Source organism: Rhincodon typus, chromosome 11 (assembly GCF_021869965.1).
Source record: "Rhincodon typus isolate 14 chromosome 11, sRhiTyp1.1, whole genome shotgun sequence".
In the NCBI taxonomy this organism is placed as follows: domain Eukaryota; kingdom Metazoa; phylum Chordata; class Chondrichthyes; order Orectolobiformes; family Rhincodontidae; genus Rhincodon; species Rhincodon typus.
In genome coordinates, this window is record NC_063342.1 from 53605913 (window position 1) to 53632583 (window position 26671).

Below are 26671 nucleotides of genomic sequence, written 5' to 3' on the forward strand. Positions count from 1 at the left end.
CCAGACTTTTCGTCTTCTGCCTGACTCTTTGACTAGATTGTGTTATATTTTCTGGTATTCAACTTAAATACGTTGTGCAGTTTTACTGATTCTGTAGTTCTGGTCTATTTTCTCTTTTAGGACTTGCACTGTTCTTTGCAGCTGCACCTGTGAAGCACAATGATGGTGGCAATGCTCATTGAGCGAGATGAAAACACTCTTTTACACTGCTCTGCTTTCCCTTTTTGGCCTTTTATTAATTTTCATTCCCTTTTCCTGTGGAGATCTCTAATGTTACCTCCAAGAGCATTCAGTTGCTCATTACAAAGTCTCCTTTCCTAAAGCGTTTGTATTTTCCGTGTGGGTGGCTTTGTTCTCTTTAGCTAGCCTACACTTTTGCTTCTTACCAACGTCTGAATGAAGTTCTGCCTTTGGAGTGCTGAATGTACCTGTGTGCTGCATCTCTCTCAAGGTTGCAAATTCACTTGCTTCAATATTCGTTCTTTTCTTCTGGATTTTCTTTTCTTGTGAAAGAAGTCAGACCTGCATGCTCACGACCATACAGTATTTCCCCAAATATCCGCTCCCAGTCCCTCTACCAGTGTGTGGTACTGGATAGGGGTTGTTTTGAATTAATTTGCTGCCACCAGTCTGTCTTTGTTCTTTTCTTCACTCTGAGCCCATGTACTGATTAGTGATTAGAAAGTTTATTGCATAATATCAGTAATTACAACCAGTTTTCGGTCAGGCGTGATTACTGGAACCCTAGGGAGCTGAGGCACACACATCTTGACTTCTGAGTATTTGACAAACAGTTCTAAAAATAAACAATTTGAAATTGAATATAAAAATACACTTTAGTTTGAGTTGGCTTAACATGAATTTTTGGGCTTCAGTTTGGTTTATTAATTTATTTTAAACAAGAACATCTCGTGAGCACCATGACAGACAGGTGCGGTGCATTTCTTTACATCATTCAACATTTCTCAGTTTTGTAATTTGTCAGTGACAAAATTTCATTGAAAATTATTTTTTGCTGACAGAACAATGCAAATCTGGCTTTGATCCAGAGCAGCCATCCCATTTCTATTCACAAATCAATGAAATATTATCCTCAAACTGACTCTTTTCATAAAGGTTTAAAGTTATTAACATTTAAATTTATTAATGTTTAATAAAAATTCATTCAATCTCTCAAGTAATCACCGTAGTGTCTCTGTACCTTGTCTGTGATTAGAATATCAAATCGAGGCTGTGGAAATGAAGTCCCAAAGCAGATTTCTGCCTGGAACTTCCAACCTTGTTTCTGAATGTCTGACATCTTTCCCTGTTGGATATATGATACCACTGAAACCTGACTGTACTAATGGCATTATTTCAGAATCCTTCTTGTATTCCTAAATTGAAAATTAATGAGGTGAATGGGGGTGGCAGGGGGAAAGCATAGAATTCAAAGTGAAGTCATGTGTACAGAAGGGGCAGCAAAATGATACCAAAACCTTGTATATTGAATCGGGAGGAAGAGGTATCGGAATTTGTACTCCTGTCCTCTAATGGTGAAGGTGACAGAACAAATAGTGCTTCCCAGTCTGAGATCAATAGATTTTTGATAACTAAGGTTATTAATAACAATAATAACTGAGGTCAAGAAAGCAGAGTTAATGTTTTGGTTCTGAAGAACGGTCACTGGAGTTAAAGCATTAACGGATTTCTTTCCACAGATGCTGCCAGACCTGCTGAGTTTCTCCAGCAATTTCTGTTTCTGTTTCAATTTCCAGTATCCACAGTACTTAGTATTCCAAAAGATCAATGCTAGTTATGCATGGACTCTCATTTTCAGTGCGCTCAGCCACCTGTTAAGAGTATCACGGCTACAATAAATTAAATTTAATCACATGTTTTTGGTAGCATTCCTTCCATTTCCTCCTTCTGCTTTGGCAAATAGGGCAAAGATATTTGGGTGAGAGGGCAAATGCATTTGTAGAAGGAGAAACAATGTTGGTGCAAAGCTGCCTGACCACATGTCTGGAGGAATTCTAAGTTCAGGAATTCATAATTTAAAAACAGTTGGAAGATTTGGCTAAGTCAGCAGAAGATAAACGTAAAGTCGCCATAGTCCTACCAGATCATAGGGCTGCTCTCTCATTAGAGAGAGAGAGAGAGAGATGATTGATGGTGTCACCCTGAACCACAAACCAGCTGTCCAGCCAACCAAGCTGACCAATCCCCAAACCCCTCCCCCCAGGGAAATGGTTAACTGCGATGAGGAAAAGTAACTGACGTATTTAATAACAAATTCTGATAGTGTATTGCCCTCTGTTGCCATGCTGTGATGAGAGTTGGTCCCCATCATTTCGCATTTGAAATCATAAGAAGATGGCATATAGATTGTGGGCCATGCATGCTTCCCTACAGGATTAGAGCTAAACAGCATTATTTTCACCATGATGCCACCTTGTGAACGTAGCATGGTGATGCATTCTGAAACAATTTATAAAGGTGCATGCTTTTCTGTCATCCAGATCAAGATGAAACAAAATTACTCCAATTAATCATTGGGATAATCAAAACTGTTGCCTCTAGCTTCTGGCAGACATTCTGCTCTTGAGGCATCAATATTAGCTCTCTCCATGGCTCTGTCTGAAATTAATCACATTGTTCACATACTTGCCATCTTATTTGACCTTGAGCTGAACTTCTGCCCCCCACCCCCCATGTCTTGGACTATATGAAAGACTTTATATAAATGCAAGTTGTTGTTTCTGAGAGAGTAAAAAAAATGTTTAAGACAGTTTCTTGAAGATGCTCCACTATAAAACTGGTATTTTTCAACAATGTACTGCACTTTAAAGTCGCGAAGGAGTAAAAGGCACAGAAAATATTCACAATAAGAAAGGAGGTAGAACTGTGCTTCTGTGCATTGCAGACCAGTTAAATCATAATCTCCATCATTCTTTGAACCACACAGACCTCTATCTATAAGATAAAGTCATTTTGCACTCATACTTATGCAAGTACAGTCAATCACAAGTCAGGGAAGGTTCAATTTGTCACAAAAAAGCATGCTTATATCAAGACTTCTTGTCAGAAAGACATCTTTCCACAATTATTAATTGATCCCAGAGTCAACAGGGGGACAAATTGCTTCTAAACCACATGCTTTTAAGTGTAAAAAGCTATAAAGCATGGCAGGGTAACTTTCTAATAACTACAAGCAAAATCTATTAGACAACAAGCAATTAGATATCTCACTCTGATGACCTTAGTTTACTTCCGATCACAGTCTTTGCACTGTAATAAAAAAAGAAGACTTGCTTAGAAGAAGAATGGTATGCTGGTATTAGGAAATAAGTCCCATGAAAAGATTAAAGAAAATGTATGTGCCTAATCAACTTTTAATGTGGCAGCCTGAATTCCCAGGACATCTTTGTCGGTCAACCTTTAAAAATTGTGCCTCCATAATTTAACAGAGCAACCTGAATGGATTTGCCCTATTTTTGACTTTTACTGGCATTCGTGATGAAGAATTATTAGACTCTCATTTATACACTTGGTTAAGTACAGTACGACAGAAATAAAACATGTGCCGTCAAATGAATTCAGTGTAATAGGTGTAAGTTTTAAACGTACTTTTTTAAAAAAATGTCTTTTATAAGGTGTGGGGCATCACTGGAAAGGCCAGCGCTTATTGCCCTGCCCTAATTGCCCTTGAACTGGGTACTTTGCTCAGCCATTTCAGAGTCAACCAGATTGCTGTCAATCTGGAATCGCATGCAGACCAGATGAGGTGAGGATGGTAGATATCTTTTCTTGAAGGACATTAATAAACCATGCATCCCTTGTGGTAGAGGACATCAATTTGGATGATGGTGTTAAAGGCGTCTTGGTGAGTGTCTGCACTTCATCTTGCGCTTGGTCCGCACTACTACCACTGCGCATCAGTGGTAGAAGGACTGGATGTTCCCAATAATGGACTCGGTGCCAATTAAGTGGGCGGTTTTGTCCAGGATGGTGTCAAATTTCTTAAATGTTGTTGGAGCTACATTCATTCAGGCAGTGGAGCGTATTCCATCACACCTCTCAATTGTACCTTGAATGTAAGGTGGTCAGATTTTCAGGAGTTAGGAGGTGAGTTACTTATTGCAGAATTCTTAGTGTTGGCCTGCTCTTGTAGCTATCGTATTTATATAGCTAGCCCAATTCAGTTTCTAATCAATTGCACCGCCCAGGAGATTGATAGTAGGGGATGGAGAGATGATGATACCATTGACTGCCAAGGGAATATGGATAGATTCCCTTTTGTTGGAGATGGCTATTACATCAGTGTGTATGACTGAGTCTGTGATTGTCCAGATACAGTATGAGACCAACAGTTATGTTGCTCCTGCCTTGTATCTTTTTAGTTGAGAATCAAGAAGTCCGATATTCCTAAGCTTATCCAAACAGTAATCCATATGCATGAGACATTAAGTCTGAGAGTTTAGCAAAAGGGATATTTATTTTTCCATATAAAGGTGGGAAGGTAGCAAATGATTAGATGTCTCCTAGAATCGGAACTAAAACAGTGCAACAGAACAGCTGTATGCCCTTTTAATGTTCTTGAGTAGCGTATTTTAACAAGTTACTACTCATGTACCTATTTCAAATATGACGTAGAAAGTTACACAGCATTGGGGACTGGGTGCAAAGTATTTTTTTCAAACTGTCTACATACTGGCTATGTGAATCAATGCAAGTGGCTGTTAATTCGCTCGAAATTTTGGCTGAGGTTCAGGTCACGCCACCTCCTAACTTGGAACATAATGTCAGTTTAAGTTTTGGCCCACAACTGGACAAGAAAGCACAGAGGCAACTTGGTAACTTGAACAATTTAAATTAATTTAAAATTTATTTATTTTATTAAAGTAAATGGGTATTGGGGAAATTGATCTAACAAAAAAAAGCCAACTATATTTAGAGAATGTATTTTGTAGCTGTGGAGCAACTAGGAAAAGACAAGATATGTTCTCTTTGGTTCTTCATCACATCACTGAGAATGAAATAGATGTATTTACATTTTTTTTTGTTTATTCCATCAAACACTTAGATTGAGAATGCACCTCCTGATATTACATGCATTTAAATGGAATAAGTTGCTTCAATATTAGAGGCTCCAATTTAAGTTGTGGTTTCCATTTCTATTACTTGAAATTGAGTCTTTCTGTTTAAAAAGTGAATTCCCTTTGTCAATTTGTGAAGCTTCAGTTTATGAAATTGACATTTAGAAGATCTGAAATTCAGTTTCTATAGCTGCCTTTATGTTGCTCTGATGTCTGTGCCAGTCAGAGTTCAATTCAGCAAGTAGTTTGGAAAGAACTGCCACAAGTGCATCTTTAGGGCTGTAAACAGCTTTACAACAACTGCAAGTTAGAATGATGCATCACTGATACAGGTCTTAGAGCAAGATAGAAGCATTTTTTTTTCAGACCATCTGTAATACTGTCCCTATTTCTATGAGCTTTCAGGTTTATACTTAACAAGAACATTGCACATCTTTTTAAGGTGTATGCACAGTTTTAATAGCAGTTCTTACTTGATATAGTAGGGCACTTTGTTGGGTGATATCGCCCGCTCCCAAGGACCCTGGACAGAAGCTGAAAACAAGAAACCAAAGAGAAAAAGGTTAAGCCGAGAGTAAATAAGAAGAATACGTTAATCATTAAAATGACTATTTTTACACTCAGCTCAGCAGATCTTCATCTATTTGCTCAGCTGCCCATGAAGAAGGGAAGGATTAACTTAGCGGACTGAGAAATTTTTCTATAACCTGCTTGAAATTGAACTCTTTCAACCACAAAAATAAGGGTTGAACTCATGGTTTGCAAACCAGGAGAATCAATAATTACAGTGTACATTGCTTTTAATGCCACCATCACATTTTGCAGCAAGAAAACAAACAATAAAAGCATGTTTAATAAACGACCAGTGTGACAGTCAAGGAATGTTTCAATCCATGCTATTGTTATTATAACTTTAGTACCAGTATGACACAAAAGACAAAAAACAAACTTCCTATAAAATATGATGAATAAAGCCACCTAAAAGCAAAGTAAAGTTCACTGCTCTTGTTTAACTAGGTATTTATTCTGCCAGAAATTGCAAATATGTAAATATTCAAGTGTAAAATCAAAATCTTTGAAGGTCACAATTTCAGTTGTTCCAGATTAAACCTTTAATTAAGGCTAGTCTGGCTCACTGACATGGCTGGGAAATTGGTTGAGGGGCAGTCGACAGAAAGTAGGAATAATGGGTAGGTACACAAATTGGCAGGTTGTAACCAGTGATATCCCATAAGGATCTGTGTTAGTGCTTCATTTATTCACCTTATTTATTAATGACTTGGATAATGCCATAAGAAAGTCATATATCCAAATTTGCTGATGATACAAAAGTTAGGCAGCATTATTGACAGTGTAGATGATTGCATTAAATTACAAAGGGATATTGATAGACTAGGTGAATGGGCAAAACTGTAGCAGATAGAGTTCAATGTAAGCAAGTATGATGTTATCCGATTTGGACCGATAAGGGATATATCAGGGCCCTTTCTAGATGGTTTGAAGTTAACTACAGTGGATACCCGAAGAGACTTGGGAGTTCAGGTACATAGACCTTTAAAATGCCACAATTAGGTGCAGAAAATAATAAGAAAGCTAATGGAATGCTGAGATAACAAGGTGTCGAGCTGGATGAACACAGCAGGCCAGGCAGCATCAGAGGAGCAGGAAGGCTGACATTTTGGGTCTGGACCCTTCTTCAGAAAAATCGGAATGCTGGCCTTTATACCAAGAGAACTGGAGTACAATTTTACAGAAATTATGCTATAGCTATACAAAACCCTGATTAGACCCCACGTGCAGTACTGTGAGCAAATCTCAGCACTGCACCTTAGGAATGATATACTGACCTTGGAGGGAGTACAATATAGGTTTATAGGAATGATATTGGGACTTCAGGGTTAAGTTATGAAGGGAGATTATGCAAAGCAGGCCTGTTTTCTCTAGAATTTAGAAGGTCAAGGGGTGATCTCATCAAAGTCATCAAGATATTGACAGGAAAAGACAGGGCAGGTAAAGATAAACTATTTCCACTGGTTGGGGATTCTAGAACTAGGGGACATAGTCTGAGAATTACGGCCAGACTGTTCAGGAGAGATGTTAGGAAGCACTTCTACACATAAAGGGCGGTGGATGTTTGGAATTCTCTTCAATAAATGAATGCAGGATCATTTGTTAAATTTAAATCTGAGATAGATAAATGTTTGTCAAGCAAAGGTATTAAGGGATATGGGCCAAAGGCAGGTCTATGCAATTAGGTCATGGATCAGCCATGATCTCATTGAATGGTGGAACAGGTTTGGGAGACTGAATGGCCTACCACTGTTCCTATGTTAGCAGCCCTATGATTAACAAAGTGGACCAAGTCAGAACCATGGAAAATTTTCTGTCTCATCAGATGACAAGTCAGTTTTGTTTGCAAAGTTCAACCTGTTTGACGATCTGCATGGCTTGTGGTGTGTAAACTCTACTTTAGACAAAACAAAAATTGATAGGGTTTCATCCGTCACCCAGCTTTGATTAGGATTGTTTACTTCCAATAAGAAAGAAGGCTACTGAATATAAATAAAAGTGTGATGATATCAGCAATCCAACTAAAACCATTGCAATGTTAATTAAGTTGCTAGATTAATCTTTAAGGGAAGAAAGGGATCCATTGATTGATCTCTTGGCATCCTTGCAGTACACCATAAATATTCACAATTTTTTGCCCACCATGTTTACAGATGTTAAATAATGCAAAACTAATCAAAATCCTGATATGAATATGTCTTCTTTTAAGAAAGAAAACTATATGATCAGTCTATAAGTGCATTTATAAACTTTAATATGAATACTAAGCAGAAGATCTACTATTCACCACTAGCCACAGACTGCTTTCTAAATCTTACAGTGCTAATATGGTAACTATCCTTATACAGCAAGACTGATACTACAGTGTTAACAAAGAATCTGTATATGCTCATCTAAGGCAAAATTTCCAAGTGGTTAAGATACCTACAACCTAGCGAGTACAAAATCCCTCTGATAGTCTGCAGAGTTCTGCAATGTTTATTTACAGAGTACCAGTAAATGTTGTTATTTTGTGAAAAAGAAAAACTTGTATTAATAATAAGCTTTTCAATATCCTCAACATGTTCCAAAATGTTTTTCAGATAGTGATTAATGCTGATGCCATGTCGCACATTTGAAAAATTTTAACAACTCCAGTAGTACAAGCATTTCTTATACCCCACACCAGAATTACCATAGTTGGCTACTTGGTAAAGTAAATATACTTTGAGTTGCCTTGAGAGGTCTACTCAGAAAGCACTCTGAGCTGACAGGTGACAATGACCAACATGTAAACTGCAGAATATGCATCCATCGGCTCTTACAGTTTATTCAAACCATATTCAAGGCATCACTACAATGGGAGCAAACTGAGGAACAAGTGTAAATAAACTTTAAAGTCTCAAATTTCACCCTGTGCCACTGATAATAACCAAGTTTGTGGTGGGGATTAAAATGCTTACAGAAGGTCTCTCACCTGATCTTCGTAACATGCAAAGTGGCAGAGGTGGGAAGTGTTTCAGGTTGCAGAATATAAAACACTGATGGCTTCTTTTGTGAAGCTCAGTAACTGCAAACTTTCTTCTTGCACAAATGGAGGTACAAGTTCCAATCTGTATACCCTGGCACAGGATTTCAAATAGGTGAGCAGTATTTGCTTCTGCTACCATTTGGGCAGCCAATGTGATGATCCAAATCCCATTCACTCTACTGCTCACCCTAAAACTACCCAAAATTTGTGTCATAACAATGTTCGCTCTAAATTGTGTGGCCATGCAGCAATCAGGAAGTTCCTGCAAAGGCAAAGCAGAAGTTGGTCCTTTTAAAGAACGTGTGCAAAAACTTAAAGGGCGTGCACTCTTAAATAAATTACCACAAGCTGAGGAAAATCTAGGCTATGATATGAAAGTCAATGAAACAACTCTATCATCGATTTCTATCCATGATCCCAACTACTACTCTGTACCACCTTGAACTCTGTCTGATTTGGAGTTTGCCAAAAGACAGCAGCCCCAGTACATATCTGAGACAAACTTAAGTATGGCTGAAAAAGACATACTTTTTCTAAGCTGTTCTTCTTGCACTCATCAGGACAATCACAAGAATGCCAATGTAAAGTGTCATGATACCTGCTGATGGTAATACTGAGACAAATCAGTTTCCAGAGTGAAGCCTGGTTTGACAGACAATAAGTGTTACTTTAGCAATTTGATTACCAAGGGAGTTCAGTCATTGAACATATTCACAAAAAGCTGTTCTGTTAACAGAAGAATATAGTTTATTACACAAAATGAAAGGAAAAAAACTATATTTAAAACAAATGGAAATATCTTATCATAAACAGAAAACTCAATGATTCAACTCTTTTTCCCAGCAATATCCTGTACATACCCTCAGCTGCAGTGAAGTATCACTCCTTTGCAGATGCAACAGATAAAGAAGAAGACAAATGGTGTGTTGGCCTTCATAGTGAGAGGGTTCCACTACAGGAGCAGGGATGTCTTGCTACAGCTATACAGAGCATTTGTGAGACCACACCTGCAGTATCATCTGCAGATTTGGTTACCTTATTTGAGAAAGGACGTTCTGACTATTGGGGGAGCGCCAAAAAGGTGTACAAGACTGATTCCTGGGATGGAAGGATTGATGTATGTGGAGAGACTGGATTGGTTAGGACTGTATTTTGTAGAGTTCAGAAGAATGAGGGGGAGCATGTGAAACCTTAACATTCTAACAGGACTAGACAGGGTAGATGCAAGAAGGATGTTCTCAATGACCAGGGAATCCAGAACCAGGGATCACAATCGAAGGACAAGGGCTAAGTCTTTTAGGACAGAGATCAGAAGGAACCTCTTCAACCAGAGAGTCACAAGTTTGTGGAGTTCTCTGCCACAGTAAACATCGAAGATTTTCAAGAAAAATGGTGACATAGTTCTTAGGACTAAAGAAATCAAAGAAAATGGGGAGAAAGCAGGAGCATGGTACTGAGTTGGAGGAGGCTTGAATACTGAATGGCCTGTTCCTGTTCCTATATTCAATGTTTCTCTCTTCACTCTTACATTGCTCACTTAATTGATGAGGTTGTAAGTGTTTCCTTTTGGTGATTTTCTGCATATGCACCAAATATGAATCTCTCAATCTCTTTCTGAGACACGTAGGAGAGGCAATTCACTGACTTTTCTCTGACTAGGACTACATTGAGACTGCTGAACAGTATGTCTGCTGGTAGGATATTTTATTCTGAACTGAATCTGCTTCTGGTCTTCTTTCTCTAGGTCATAAAAGATCAACATAGTAAATACTTCAACAATTAACCCACCAGGTAGCTTCTTTTGTCATCGAGCATAAGTCACATTTGAAAAAAAAATTAATTAAAAAAAAATTTCTGTTCGACAAAAGTAAAACAAGAGCTCAAAGAAAATGGAAGGTTTCTTTTAGTGAAGTGACAATCAAAGTAATTGGAAAGTAAACTATGTTAAATGAATCTTTTAGATTTCACACTCAGGGTTGTATTAAATTTGTATACTCTCGTGAATGGAAAAATTATAGAATTTTAACCAATTGTTTTATATGTAAAAAGCACTTTCAGAATGTGATTGGGGGACCACTTCAGAATACCACACATCTAATACTTACTGGATAGGAAATGTTGGGATGTAGGACCAAAATCCCTATGTGCTTCATGCAACTGCTTCAAGCGTTCATCTATAGATATCTGAAGAGAAAGAGAAGGAATTATTAGAATGGCTGAAATGATGTATGCAACCACTATCTTTATCAGTTGTAAAACAACATTTCCTCATTGACAAGGTTGCCGAGGAGTTAAAATGTAAATATCTTGGTACATCAATCTTCACTTTGTGTGACCAATAATTTTCATCTAATTTTCTTCCCTTTAGGTAAAAGCTTTAGACAAACTCTAAGAAAAATAACTAAAAAAAATCACCGAGAGAGTAATTAATTTCTGCTGTAACACTAATGAGATTTTTCTTCCTTTCTCCTTCCAGCTTCCTTATATAATGAGATGAAAGAATATAAATACATGTTTAGAAGTGTTGACATGAGGAGTTACTGAGCATTTATGGTTACAGTGATACAACCCCTGGCCAAAAATGAAAATTTTAACTTATGTTTACAGTAAATTTGGCTCAAAGATAGGAATTTTGAAAAAAAAAGGAACAGTTTCCCACTTTTTGTTAGATAGCTACATAGGAAGTACAGTGCACTCTACACTACTTCAATAACATGCCTTCATCACAGCCTCAAAAGAGTGCCTCTCTTCCTGTCCTTCACTGGCCCTCAACCAATTGCAACATTTCCCATGACTCGGCTGCCTCTTAGGTTTTCTGACTGAGTTTGCCAAGTCAATGCCATATTTGGGACAGCTTGTGCTGCCAGCTGAAAGAAACCTGCACTCTATCTTCTACACTGGCCTTACATCCAATTCCAGAACTAAAGGTTAGCGTATTGTTCCGAGTTACTTGAATTGCTAATTCTTGTTTGCAGACTGCATTGATACTTAGAGTGCCAATGAGCAGTAGAGACTGGGGACTGGAGTCAGCATTGTATGAATTGGTTAAATTATTCTGGTTTTCCACCATCAAATAAGATAGGTACAGGTACTGAATAGAATGCAAAGAGGTCCCAACTTTCACACTGCAACAAATGATAAAATTAATAATCTTGTGAGTAACATAATGGATTTAGTTGATAATAGTTATAAAAATTACTGCTAGCATTTTGCATAGTTATGCAATTAGAATATGAGAGGGAGGGACAGTAAAGGATGCTGTGTAATATTGGTAACACATTTTAACACCTGCTCCTTTCACTGCTATTTTAGTGAAGATACAAATCTGTTCATTTCATATCAACAATATTTTGCATTCAATATAACACCATTGGAGGGGATCTTGTGACACAGTGGTAATGCACCTACCTCTGAGCCAGAAGGTCCAGGTTCAAGTATCGCCTGCCCGAGATTTGTCACAGCATTTCCGAACAGATTGATTAACATAAAACCACCCAATTCATCAGAAATCATCAGCTTGATGTTAATGAGTTGACGCCAATTACCAAGCGTAACTTTATAGTAACACCATTCACCGAGCTAGGCAAGTCTTCATAGAATGATAGAATGGTAACAGCACAGAAGGAAGCCATGTAGTCTGTTGAATATGTGCCAAATCTCTATCAGAGTGATTCTGTTAGTTACAATCTCCTACCTTTTCCTCTTGAAAAGCATAGCTGTCAGCCCGGGTTTGTGGTGGAATAGGAGAATACCAACATAAGGGAATGTTTTACTTGACTGCAATCTCACTAAACTAGCCGATTCACTGTTGTATGCATTAGTAATGCAACAGGCCTTAAGTAACCAAGTCCCATCTTCACATTAAGGACACACACTCCATATGTCACATTGAATTACATGAAATAGTATGTACGGTTCATTAAGTACTGCTGAAAGTTTGGCAACTGAGGCCATGTGGGCCATCAATAGCAGGATTCTATATTATTAAAATCGCAGTCCGGCAAATCTCTAACCCCTCCTCCATCATCATCAAATGGATGATCAGCCTTGGTTAAATCAAGAGTATGGATGACTCTGCCATTTGTAGCAGAAGGCACAGCTCAAAATCATGTTGCCCTGGTGAAATATATGTACACACTGAACAGCAGATCATCATGCTATAGATAGAGACCAGTGATTTCACAACTGTTGAAATCTTTGATCATGGAGTTTAAAAATCTTTTCTCTGTAAACCCTAGGTATGGTGTGACCGTTATTGAATGCATGCTGTGTGATTGTGCCCAAGTTCCCAACAAGAGTAACAAGCCAAAGTGTTCAGTGGATAAATCATCGCAAAACAGCAGGCCTAACATCCTAACACACTGAATTCAATAGAGGGGCTATTAAAGACTGATACAGACTGAAGATCATTGCAAATCAATAATGCCAGGATAGCAGAAATGTGTAACTCAATGCTAATGGTTGCAAAGATGTTGCACATTTAAGGAAGAGTCCCTTTCTATTACAGAGCATTTGGTCTTGTACTGAAGCAGGCAGGGAAATTCTATCCACTTCATACAGCTTCAGACAAGATACAGAAGCCGTCCATGTCTGCACACAACAAGACCTGAACAATATTCCATTTTGAGCTGATAACTGACAAGTAACATTCAGGTGCCACACAATGACCAACGTCTACAAAACCTCCTCAAGGATCCGATCGGGTCGGAGTTGGGTGTTATGCAAGTGTTGATAGATCAAGAGTGGTCGAGTCAGCTGAGGGGTAGGGTTATCAGGTCTGGAGAGCGCCACTGGCTGGGGTTTTTTTTGGGGGGGATGTCAGATGTTAATGTAGTTGGGTGGGATGTTATTGCAGAATCAAGAGTTCACTGAATAGTTACCAAGGAGTTAGAGTACATTTATAAACCTCTAACTTTTTGTAGGTAACTATTTAGTCGTCAGAACCCTCCAAATTCTCAGATTTTAAGGGGCTTTTTCTGAGGACCTGAGCTGCAGAGCAATTATTCATCAGAAGTTTCGTGTTTTACAGGCAAGTCCCTTGGAGTCAGCTGCATTGGGATTTCTGCATAGCCCCAAAGTGCAAAGTGCCCCAGTTTGTGCTGCTCCAACAACTCTGGCAATCAGAATATCTGGGCCATTCCATTTTCTGCAGTAGAGATAACATTCTTGTTAAAATTGGGATTTTTTACGTTCACTCAAGAAGGCAGAGGAGACCATGCTTTAATATTACGTCAGAGAAACAGCACCTCGGAGTGCACCACTCCCTCAATACTGTAATGGAGTGTCAGATTTGACTTTTTTGTTCAGGTTCTAGAGTGGAACTTGAACTCTTGACCTTGCCACTCATTGACGACAGTGTGACTAACTGAGCCACAGCTTACACTATCGAAGTGCTGTTAGATCGCAATTTTAGGGATAAATAGGATTTATATTGATGGACCCAGCATCTTGGTTGAAACACAACGACATGAACTGTTACAATGTGACACAAACCTCTTGCACATTGCAGAGTTTTAGTTGCCTTGTGACTTCCTCCAACTGTTCCAATACTGTATTATACATGTTACAGTTCCAATACTGTATTATACATGTTATAGTTGCAATAAAATACAGTGCTTATTTAAGCATCAAAATGTTCACAATCAGATCACTTGAATCCCTAATGAATCTTTGTCATAAAGATCACCACTGACAAAGATCTCTTTTAATAACGTACTAACCTGTTTCAATCATTTGAAAATACTTTTGTTTCCTGTTGATTTTCAGCAGTTGAAACAACACAAAGCTTTTCTGTATGGATCAATACAGAATGTGATTTGATCTTCCTCCTTTTCTTTCTTAGCAAAACAAATTCAAATACACACTAGTCTCCTATCCAAAGAGAATTACAGAATTAAATTGCAAACGGATTAGTATTGTGGTGTTTGTAAAAAGTAGAAAGAGTTCCGCCTTTTATTAACCTACAAAACACCATACACTTGACATGCTGTATTATCCTTGATGTACTCAATGGGGTACAAGACTGAAATGAAAATATCATCTTTAAGAAACATGCCTGAAGTTTTCACAACAAAGGATCAAGATCTTCCAATTGTTGCTAAGTTACATTTTTGTACTCTAGAAATATATTGAGTATGATGTCGGTTTAATGGCTGCCAATGTTTCGTTCTTCACCTTTTGGAACGGCATTAGAGAAGAATTTGGAGAATACTGATGCCAGGGCATTACAATATTTTTACTTTAAATTGATTTCCTCGACCACTTCACAGAATGAATGCAAGCTGTTGTGCCAGTACACTTTATCAAGAATCTATTGCAGAAGGAGTTAGATACAAGAAACTGCTGTAGCTGCAGCCCATTTTAGCGAGTCTGGTCTGGGCTGAATGATGGTCTAAACTTGAGCACAAATCCAAACCGAAACAATAACGAACAAGGTTATCTCCCTGACTGTTAAGTGTCACGACAACTGTGTAAAATGAATTTCAGGTTACTTGTGGAGGATCCGTAACCCAATTTCCAGTGAATGTAAATGTCAATGTTCAGCACAGAATACCCAAAAATTAGAGTTCCCATTTAGAGATAGATGACCAATGTATAACATGGGAAATTCACAATTATACTTTACCGAGCTCAACGTTGAAACAAAGTGTTGGATCAAATTGATTAGAGCTTTACCCTGTATCTGGCTACATCTGGTTTCTTTACTCCTGACATGTAGGTTTTCCATTTCCAATTTAAGCATTCAGGTAACAGAACAGACATCTGAGTTTCCTGACCATCTAGAGTAAACCTGTTTCAATGTACCTTGTGAACTCACAACAGAAAATGTGGCTGCTGCTGGGAATTCTCACAGTTACCATGAGAGCAGGGTACTATGCTGTGCTATATAAAGGGCTGAAGTAGTATAAGCATGGAAATTAAGCAGTGTCAAGGCCTCTTTAATCTGCATATAGAATGAGTGAATCACATTAGTCTCAATGGTGGAGATTATTAATACATGGAGAGTGAGGTAGTTAATTGAGACTAGGGTCCTGAATCTTAATAAAGGAAATCATGATGGTATCAGATGTGAGTTGACTATGAAGGATTGAAGTCATAGATAGAGTCATGGAGCTGTACAGTATGGAAACAGACCCTTTGGTCAAACCGTCCATGCCGACCAGATATCCTAAATTAATCTACTCCCATTAGCCAGCACTTGGCCCAGATCCCTCTAAACCCTTCCTATTCATATACCCATCCAGATGCCTTTTAAGTGTTGTAATTGTACCAGCCTTCACCACTTCCTCTGGCAGCTCATTCCATACATGCACCACCCTCTGCGTGAAAAAGTTGCCCCTAGTTTTGGACTCTGCTACCCTGGGGAAAAGACTTTGGCTATTCACCCTATTTATGCCCCTCATGATTTTATAAACTTCTATAAGGTCACCTCTCAGCCTCCGATGCTCCAAAGAAAAGAAAAGCCTCTTCCAGTAGCACAGGCCCTCCAATCCTGGCAACATCCTTGCAAACCTTTTCTGAACCCTCTCAAGTTACACAATATCCTTCCTATAGCAGGGAGACCAGAATTGAATGCAGTATTCCAAAAGTGACCAAACCGATACCCTTTATAGCTGCAACATGACATCTCAACCCCTGTTGGGAAATGTTACTGAAAGGAATGACAGTGGAGAGGCAGTGGCAAACATTCAAAGAGCGAATGGGTGAACTACAAAAATTTTTATTCCTGTGTGATGCAAGAGTAGAAACAGAACAGTGGCCCAACCATGGCTTATGATAATAAGTTAGATAGTATTAGATGCACAAATCAGCAAGAAATAAACAATAAACCTGAAGTCTGGGAATTGTTTAGAAGCTAGGCAAAGGAGAACCAAAGGATTGATTAAGAAGGGGAAAACAGAGTATGAGAGTAAGCTTTCTGGGAACATAAGAACGAACTGTAAAAGTTTCTATAGGTATGTAAAGAGAAAAAGATTGGTGAAAATTAATGTAGGTCCCTTATAATTAGAAGCAGGGGAATTTATAATTGTGAACAAAGAAATGGCTGATGAATTAAGTTCATACTTTGCTTCTGTTTTCACAAAGGAGGACATAAATAATGTACCAGAAATGATAGGGAATACAGGGTTTAGTGCCAGAGAAGACTCGAAGCACATCTGTATCAGCAGAGAAATGGAATTGGCATTCACTATTATCTTCCAATATGCAAGAGACTCTGGTATAGTCCCTATGGACTGGAGGGTAGATAATGGAACCCCACTATTTAAAAAGGGAGGTAAAAAGAAATTCAGGAAACATACATCAGTGGTAGAATCAGACAGTCAGCATGGATTTACAAAAGGGAAATCATGCTTGACAAATCTAATGCAATTCTTTGAGGATGTAACTGGTAGAATTTATGAAGGGAAGCCAGTGGATGTGGTTTATTTGGACTTTCAGCTGTCTTTAGACAAAGTCCCACACAAGATACTAATATATAAAATTAAAGCGCATGGGTTTGGGACTAGTGTATTAGGATGGATAGAAAATTGGTTAGCAGACAGGAAACAAAGTAGGAATAAATGGGTCTTTTTTCTGAATGACATGTAGTGACTAGTGGGATATTGCAGAGTTTGGTACCAGGACCCGAGACATTCATAACATACGTTAATGATTTAGAGGAGGGAACTAGATACAATATTTCGATATTTGCAGACGATACAAAACTGGGTGGAAGGGTGAGTTGAAGAGAAGATGCAGAGATGATGCAGTGTGATTTGGACAGGTTGAGCAAGTAGGAACAGGCATGGCAGGTGGAGTATAATAGAGGTTACCCACTTTGGTGGCAAAAATAGAAAGGTAGATTATTATTTAAATAGCTGTAAATTGACAGAGGAGAATGTTCAATGAGACCTGGGTGTCCTCATGCACCAGTCGCTGAAAGTAAGTGTGTAGGTGCACTGGAGTTCAGTAGAATGAGTGGGGATCTCCTGGAAACTTATGAATTCTAACAGGGCTAGAGAGGTTAGATATACACACATACAAACAAGTGCACACAAAAACACTCTGGGTGTTATGAGCAAAGTGAAGACTGGAAACAAGGTTCCCTGGTACCTGTCTACAGTGAATGATCGTTGAAATGATCCTTCTGCTAATCAGAACATTGCTCCTTGATCTTGCTTCTCCAGGTACATATGCTCACTGCATGAGACACAGGGTGAGTGGCTCATACTTTTAGGGGGTCTCAGAATTATTAACTAAAAATCACAGGTTCTAGCAACTGATCGGGGAAGTGAACATGGTATCTTCATGCTTTTTACTGCAGAGCAAAAGACAGCTCTTCCCTTCTCAGAGGCCTGATAGCTTCTGCGTATCTTGTTCACACCTCCAAGCTGTTCAGCTACCTGGGGCCAGTCACATAATTGTTGGCAGGAGGCCTTCATCATTGATAACTGGTGACCGTGTCAAAGACCAATCAGTTAATTGTTGCTAGCCAAATCTCCATTCGTACACAAGTCGCAGGCTCCAGCTTGTCTGTAACTAGGCTTTCCCTAAAGCTTGAACTAATAGCTCTGTAAACAGCATTTACAATGAGGGTCAGTTAACTTGCTTTTAAAAGTGCAGCAATCCTTCAAAATTCCTTAATAAAAACCTAAAGAACTGCAGATGCTGTAAATCAGGAACAAAATCAGAAGTTGCTGGAAAAGCTCAGCAGGTCTGGCAGCATCTGTGAAAAAAAAGTTAGAGTTAACATTTCGGGTCCAGTGACACTTCCTCAGAAACTAACCTTCAAAACTCCTTGTTTTTCTTATTGTTAATGTTATTGTTATTGTTATTCCTTGTTCTTAGTATCTCGGAGTTGGTTTTCTTGAAACTGTCCTTTTCCTGTTTCGTTCCATAATCAAAAATAGAGAAAAATGAAAAGATACTATCTTTACATTTGCCACTTATCAACTCAAGCCTGAATGTTGACCAGGTATGGTCAACATATGGACCTAGTCTGCTTCAGAAGAGTCAAGAACAGTGCTGAACATTGTGTAATTAGCAGTAAACTTCCCTACTTTTGATCTTATGACGGATGAGAGGTTATTGATGAAGCAGAGGAATATGTTTAGGCCTAGAACACCATTCTAAGAACTCCTTCAGATGTAATCCTGGGCTGAGATGATGGAGCCTTAACAACCTAAACCAGTTCTGTTTAGGCAAGTATCCAATAGTGGAAAGATTTTCCCCCTCCACCTTCCATTCCTACTGACTCCCAGTTTGCTGTGGCTCCCTGATGCCACACTTGGTTGAACGCTGCCTAGATGACAAGGGTAGTTACTGTCACCTCATCTCTGGAATTCGGATTTTTTAATCCATGAAGTCAGGACACAATTGGCAATTGACACAATTGAGTGCCAATAGACAGGTTATTCCTTTGAAAGTGCCATTTGACAGCAGTGGCGATAACCTCTTACATAATTTTGCTGAATTTTTGAACAATAAAGGAATTAAGGGTTACGGTGAGAACGCGGGTAAGTGGATCTGAGTCCATGAAAAGATCAGCCATGACCTTATTGAATGGCAGAGCAGGCTCGAAGGGCCAGATGGCCTACTCCTGCTCCTAGTTCCTAGCTCTTATAATTCAGAGTAGACTAATGTGGTGGTAACTGGCCTGACTTGTCCTGGTTTTTGACATACCCGAGCAATTTTCTACATTGTCAGTGTTGTAGCTGTACTGGAACAGCTTAGTTAGAGGTACAGCTGAAATGTTTGAAGGCCCATTGTCTTTGCAGTTTCTCCACAAATGTATACTGTTTCCACAATAATCAAGCGCTGAAAGTAATATCCTACTGATATTGACATGGACGAGCGCATCTACAGGAAGCAGATTGTCGAGGATAAGAACATGTTGAGTATTTCCTCACTATCTGCCTCAGATCCAGTCAATACAGTGCGCAGCTGGAGGAACACAGGTCAGTCAGCATCAGAGGAGTAGGAGAGTCAATGTTTCGGGTCTGGACCCTTCAACAGGACTGGAGAGGGGGAAGAGAGCTGGGAAATAAATGGAGGGAAGAGGGGTGGGGCTGGGGGAAGGTAGGTGGCATGGCGATTGGTGGATGCAGATAGGGGTAGAGGGGATTGGTCAGTGGGAAGGGTGGGGGAGGAGATGGACAGGTAGTATCAGGCCGAGAAGGTGGGGATCAGAGGGAAGGTTGGACATGGGATGAGGCCAGGGTGTGGAGATTTTGAAACTGGTGAATTTTATGTAAAGGCCTTCAGGCTGTAGGCTCCTGAGGCAGAATATGAGGTGTTGTTCCTCCAGTTTGCGTGTGGCGTCATTGTGGTGCTGTGTTCCTCCAGCTCCACGCTGTTTCAAATCTGACTCCAGCATATGCAGTTCTTGCTATCTCCCTGCCACAGATCCAGTATACTTGCTACAAATCTTGGAACTTGACCAATTTGGTCAGTAATGGGTGCAACCAAATCATATTGAAGTCCCCCGTGCAGTGTACATTCTGACCATGTTACCCTTTGTGATTCTTCTAAGTAATGTAACATGGAGATGCATTGATCATTAGATGAGGCAGGATGGTAAGTAGTAAATAGCAGGAGGTTTCTTTTCCATGCTTGGCCTAATGATGCGGACTGGCTTTTTTATTTAGTTCAGAAATACGTGCAAAATTAACAAGTGGGGGACGGCATCTAGACACTGATGAAATGAGATATAAATGCTCAGATGGATGTGTGGACTGATGAGAAAGGACAATCAGGAGCCTGCACATTGTGGGGGGGTCAGTGAAGATTGTGGGAGCATTGAAGAAAACAAAGAAGACATTGAAATAGCCATTTGTTATAGAGAGACAGCAAGGTATGTGTTGAGTTGATTAACTAAGATCAGATTGCTAGGAAGAAAGAGAAGATGATCTAAGATCAGATGGAAGGACATCATAATGAGAGATTTTAATACAGCAGGATTGAAGAGGAATGAGTAATTGACAGCAGGAGATGAAGCAGGATGATCAACAAATATTGTGACTATTCTAAGGAAAATGGAAGAAACTAAGAGAAGAATGAGTGGTGATCTCATAGAAACACATAAGATTGAGATGGGACTGGACAGGTTAGATATGGGAAGAATGTGCCCAATGTTGGGGAAGTCCGGAACTCGGGGTTACAAGCTAAGAATAAGGGGTAAGCTATTCAGGACTGAGATGAGGAAGAATTTCTTCACTCAGAGAATTGTGAACCTGTGGAATTCTCTACCTCAGGAAGCTGTTGGGGCCAGTTCATTAGATATATTCAAGAGGGAGCTGGACATGGCCCTTGCGGCTAAAGGGATCAAGGGGCATGGAGAGAGGGCAGGAGTGGGATGCTGACATTGCATAATCAGCCATGATCATATTGAATGATAGTGCAGGCTTGAAGGGCTGAATGGCCGACTCCTGCACCTATTTTCTATGAGTCTATGAATCTAAGAAGAAAAAAAGACATAAAAGGTTGGAGCAGCCATTAAAGAGCAGACTAATGTCAAGACAAAGTCATTGAGTTACCAAAAATATAGATCTCAGTACTTAACAGTGAGCACTCTGTCATTAACATGGGTTTCCACGATAAGCAATGTCTGGTTAAACCGTAATAAATTATGTCAATTTTAGTGTTAAGACTTCTCATTTTGTCGTAACAGACTAGAGATAGCTAATGTATTTTTGACAGGTTTTTTATTTGATATATTTAGGCATTAAGGATTAGACAGCAGCCTATGAAATCATGGCTGGTTTCAACAAGGCAATTCTTCCTTCTTTGCTTTCCATTTCATGGTCCCATTTCAAGGCCTTTCATGAAATCAGTTATTTAGACAAAGAGCTGATCTTACAAATGTCGTTGATTAATGAGCTACAAATTTAGTGAGGAAGTTAATGAACTGCCCAAAACAGCCGGCATGCTTAACATGCCATAAGTGGAATCTTTGTAATTGGCTCATGTGATAATGGGAATTGATTGCACCGTTTGATTGACATGATAAGTGTGGACAGTGTAGTTCGTTTGGAGACTATTAAGTTCAAGGATGCAGATGACAGCAAAATTACAGAGACAGGACAAGGTAAGTCACTGAGTGACAGAGACTTTTTGGTTAGATGAAGAAGTAGACAAACTACTCTGTAAGCTGGGTACAGGAAAATTTGACCCTTTTGGCATTCCAGGTTACTTTTCCAAAGAAAGCAGCAGTGCACTATAATTGGCAGGAAGTAAACATAACACATATACCTCTGCAGCACAAGTGCAGAAGCAAATAGCACACATGAGGGAAATTGGCTGATAATTCCAAACAACAGTGGCAGATAATAGGTAGAATGATGCAAGTATCCATGCTAAAAATTTACACATTTAATGCTGGCCCACAGGATACTCTTAAAGGACTCTCAATCTAAACCCCTGTTTCATAACCTAATTGCAGATGCATAGGCTGCTTTATTTTTCTTTCTCTAGCCACTAGCTTTAGGCCATTTCGTAAGGGATCGAGACCATGGAAATCAATATAATTGAGGAACTGAATGCAAAAACAGTGAAGGAACTCTGTTCATTGTCACTAGATTTTTAAAAAAATCTTTCTCTTCCTAGCCTATCAGATATTTGTATAATATCCTGAGGGGGCTTGACAGGGTGAATCCTGAAAGTATGTTTCGCTTATGGGAGAGACTATGAATAGGGAAGATATTTGAAAAATACAGGGTGTCTGATTTAAGACAGAGATAAGGGGGTGACAGTTTTCTCTCAGAGGGTCATGAGTCTTTGGAACAATCTTCCCCAGAGAATTACAGAGGTGGGGCCAATGAACACTCTTAAGGCAGTGGTAGAGAGATTCTTGACTAACAAAGGAGCCAAAGGTGTGGGTGGAATGTGGAGTTGAGGCCAAAGTCAGATCAGCTGTGAATTTATTGAAAGGCAAAATGGGCTCGAGGGATTGAATGCTCACTCCTGACTGCTCCAAGTTCAGACTTGTTCTGGGAGATGGTTAATTGACATTACTTGAACCCATGCCCTTGAAAGTGGATGTACATTGGTTACTCCATCTGGACAATATCATGACAGATACATGTTTTACACACATCCTATGTTCACACACATACATTTTCGACAAGCGATTTTGATAAAGATCAGATTTCGGTGCCCTTACTGATGGTACCCCCTTTAGGATACTGGAATAATTCAACTGTCTTAACTATTGACCGAGTTGATATCAATGCTTGGCTATGTCTTTACGGCCACTAGTTGGCTGAGGAAAAAAAGGCTGATTTTGTGGACAATACCATTATGGTATTGACAATTCTGAAGAATCCGAAATGTTAACTCTGCTTTCTCTCCACAGAAGCTGCCAGACCTACCGAGTTATTCCAGCAATTTCTGTTTGGTTCCTGAATGGTAATATGTTGTTTTGGGTAAGCCTGGGGAGGAAATTGGCAAGATACCATTGTCAAGCTGAATTCTGCTCCCTCAGGCCTGCAGTCTTGCAGCAAAATTTCCACGGACTGATCAAGAGTTGAAGATACTAAGAACTGCAAATGCTGGAGTCAGAGATAACACAGTATGGAGATGGAGAAGCACAGCAGGCCAAGCAGCATCAGGTGAGCAGGAAAGTTGATGTTTCGGGTCGGGACCCTTCTTCAGAAATTTTCAGGGTCCTGACCCGAAACGTCAACTTTCCTGCTCCTCTGATGCTGCCTGGCGTGCTGTGTTCCTCCAGCTCCACGCTGTGTTATCAAGATTTGAAGCTCAGTTTATTTACTCCTCCTAACTGAGGACACAGTATTCAATTATAAACACTGTCCTGGCTGACATCAGCACAGTCCAGGACTGTACAGTTCAGCTCCTCACTGAATAAACTCGCAAAACCACTTTGAGAGCTTGCCTGATTCCTAATTGCTTCTGCCACCATTTCCAGGAAAAAATACATAGCGGCAGATGTTAGTCATGGAGATGGGTGGAAGCAGTTGAGTTTAGTTGACCAATTCTAAGTAACAATTACATTTTAAAGCATGCTCACTGACATGTAAAAAGTTTCTTTTAAGTTTCCAAGTGTCCTCTCATCAGAAAACATACTGTTTTTTGCTTTGTTTTGTGGCTCTATCTTTTCTGAGATAGCAATGTCAAAGGCTTTCTTCTCAAATAGTGTAACTAGTTCTTAATGTGTTAGCAGCTGTTTTGTTATATTGACAAACTACAATTATTGCACAAACTATTGTGATTTTGGTTTTATCTTTCCATCATGGATTGAATTTTATATGGACTGATGAAGACAACATTAGCTGAAAAGTTGGGGATGAGTTTCAGTCTGCTTGGTTGGGTAGTCCTGAGTTGACTTTATGCTTGTCAAGCAGTCAACTCACTCAGAGGAAGACTCAGGCCGCCACCTGGGAAGGGGCTCACATCCATCCGAGAGGCGTCTTGCCTCCAGGAGCTGCCAGTCAACCAGATAACCAGCAGCTTTTGAGTCCCAGCGGTGCCGCCAACTGTAGGCCATTCCCAATGGCATTTCTTTTAGAATTTTAGAATACCTACAGTGTGGAAACAGGCCCTTCAACCCAACAAGTCTTCATCAACCCTTGGAGCATCCCACCCAGACCCATCCCCCTATAACCCTCACACCCCTGATCACTACAGGCAATTTAGTATGTCCAATCCACCTAGCCTGCACATCTTTGGACTGTGGGAGGAAACCAGAGCACCCGGAGGAAACCCACGCAGACACGGGGAGAATGTGCAAACTCCACACAGGCAGTCGCCCGAGGATGGAATCGAACCCGGGTCCCTGGTGCTGTGAGGCTGCAGTGCTAACCACTGTGCAACTTACTCTAGTTCAGACAAAGGGTTATAAATCTAAAATATCAGCCTTCCTTTTCTCCACATATGCTGCCTGATCTGCAGAGTGTTTTCTGCATTTCTGTTTTTACTGTTCCTAATAGGAGTGACTCTTTTAATAAAGGCAGGTTGGAACTAAAGTTCGAAGTCAATTTAATGGTCAGAGAGTTTCTTTATCCTGTCAGTTCTTGGAAATTAGATAAATTGAGCTAGCAATTCAACCAGACATTTCTCCGAGGCAACAATGTATTATGCAGCACAATTTGGCTCAAACTGATGTTGTGTTTTGAACAGTTTGCTAAGAGCTATCTGCAGAAATACCAAAAATGCTCTGGTGTGTAAGCCTGATGCACTCCCATTAAAACATTAGGTTCAGTTGATGTGACAAAGTTCCTCTATATGTGTGTAAAGGGAAATACGCTTTATTTAAAATATTACATGCATGTTCATCCATCAACCAGAACACTTCCTCCTTTGCACCTTTACAACTGGATCTGTTTGCGACCATTTCAGACTAAACTCATTATGAGAGGATGAAAAGAAAATGAAATGAATAGTGAATTCCATTTTGAATATCTGGAATGTATGTGGTACAATTTTAAGTTCCATCACAGTGTAAAATTTGCAACATGGAATAGACAGACCATATTCTTCTCAATTGAAGAATATGCAGGGAGAGGCTGAACTAATCTGGTCATGTTACAATATTACCCAAAGTCAGTACTTGCCCCATGAAATGAAAACCATCAGGTGAAGGTATAGAGCCCAGGAGAGACCCTGTGGTGTGTGTGTGTTGGAGAGCTGAATGGTGCAGGAGGAGGGTGTAGGGAGAGGGTGATGGGGAAGAGGAAGGCTGTAAAATTGGGTGCTGTGGCAGTGTCAGTTCACTTATCATCCACTTCCGTCTGAAGGCGTTTTACCAACATTGAAGAACGTGTCAGGTTGTTTGTCTGCCCTTGAGGCTCTTGAGTGGTGAAATTTTGAAGGTGCTGGGTGCTACGTTCCTTCTATTCATATACCCTGTGCCTGCTGGAGACTTCTGCCATGATACTTACTCTCCACTGACCATGTGGTTTCTCCATGCCCACCCTCCTGCGCTTGGTCCTCCACTCCTCACAGTGAGGTCTGCTAGACTGGTGTGGCAGTAGCCCCCAACTTACCCCAATTTCTGCAGATAGCTCTTAGCAAACTGTTCAAAACACAACATCAGTTTGAGCCAAATTGTGCTGCATAATACGTTGTTGCCTCGGAGAAATGTCTAGTTGAATTGCTAGTTCAATTTACCTAATTTCCAGGAACTGACAGGATAAAGAACTCTCTGACCGTTAAATTGACTTCGAACTTTAGTTCCAACCTGCCTTTATTAAAAGAGTCACTCCTATTAGGAACAGTAAAAACAGAAATGCAGAAAACACTCTGCAGATCAGGCAGCATATGTGGAGAAAGGAAAGGCTGATATTTTAGATTTATAACCCTTTGTCTGAACTAGATGTTAATATGTGTAAGGATAAATAGAATTTGGAAGTAAGTGACAGGAATAAATGACCATGCAATTGGTTGTATGGTGATTTTCTGCCGTCTACCTAATTGTTTCTTTTACTACACTGCCAAACAATATTACACTCCCATTCTGCTATTCTGCTTCAACTATTTATACATTCTTTGTACATTACATATACATTCCATTGCATTCTCCACTTATGTATTAATCATTTTTTAAAAAAAAGCATTTCTTGTGTTTGGTGATTACTCTTTACTTTTCTGTCTTGTTCCTCTTCATAAGCTGTTCATTTGTGAAATCTCTGTTTTAATGAGGGATAGTAGATTTGAAATATTAAATTTACCTTTTTGTCTAGTATGTCTAGGATGTCTGAGCTGGTGAATGTTCCAGCATTTGTGGTTTTCCATTTCAGATTTCCAGCACCTGAAATATTTTTTTCTAGGTGCTCTAATTGTTAAGGATTAATCGTTTTTGTTTAGCCCATTCAGCATCTTACAAGGGTATGGGCTAAGAGTAGTTGAACTTCTGTCCTCGTCAAGGTGATTAATGATGCTAATGGAGAATGGGACACTTTTCATTCTGAACTTTATAATCAGATGCAAAGCTTGCGTCGGGCATGAATTACACTTATATTCAGAGGACGCTCTAGTACAGATGGAAACTGTATAGCCCTTTTGGTTTGGCACTCCC

The 26671-nt window shown here is 39.6% G+C and overlaps 1 protein-coding gene across 3 annotated transcripts in view; it reads right to left on the reverse strand.

The window, feature by feature from the left end:
- Positions 1–26671, reverse strand: part of dmd (dystrophin) — a 1291331-nt gene that overhangs the window by 133285 nt on the left and 1131375 nt on the right. For 2 of the 3 annotated variants that reach the window (XM_048602828.1, XM_048602825.1), the window contains 2 exons: positions 10764–10842; positions 5552–5612 (listed from right to left, as the gene is read on the reverse strand). In XM_048602828.1, coding sequence (XP_048458785.1) covers positions 5552–5612; positions 10764–10842 — 140 coding nt within the window. Of the gene's footprint in view, positions 1–3231; positions 3271–5551; positions 5613–10763; positions 10843–26671 lie in introns of all 3 variants that reach the window. The other variant, XM_048602824.1, reaches the window with a different exon arrangement.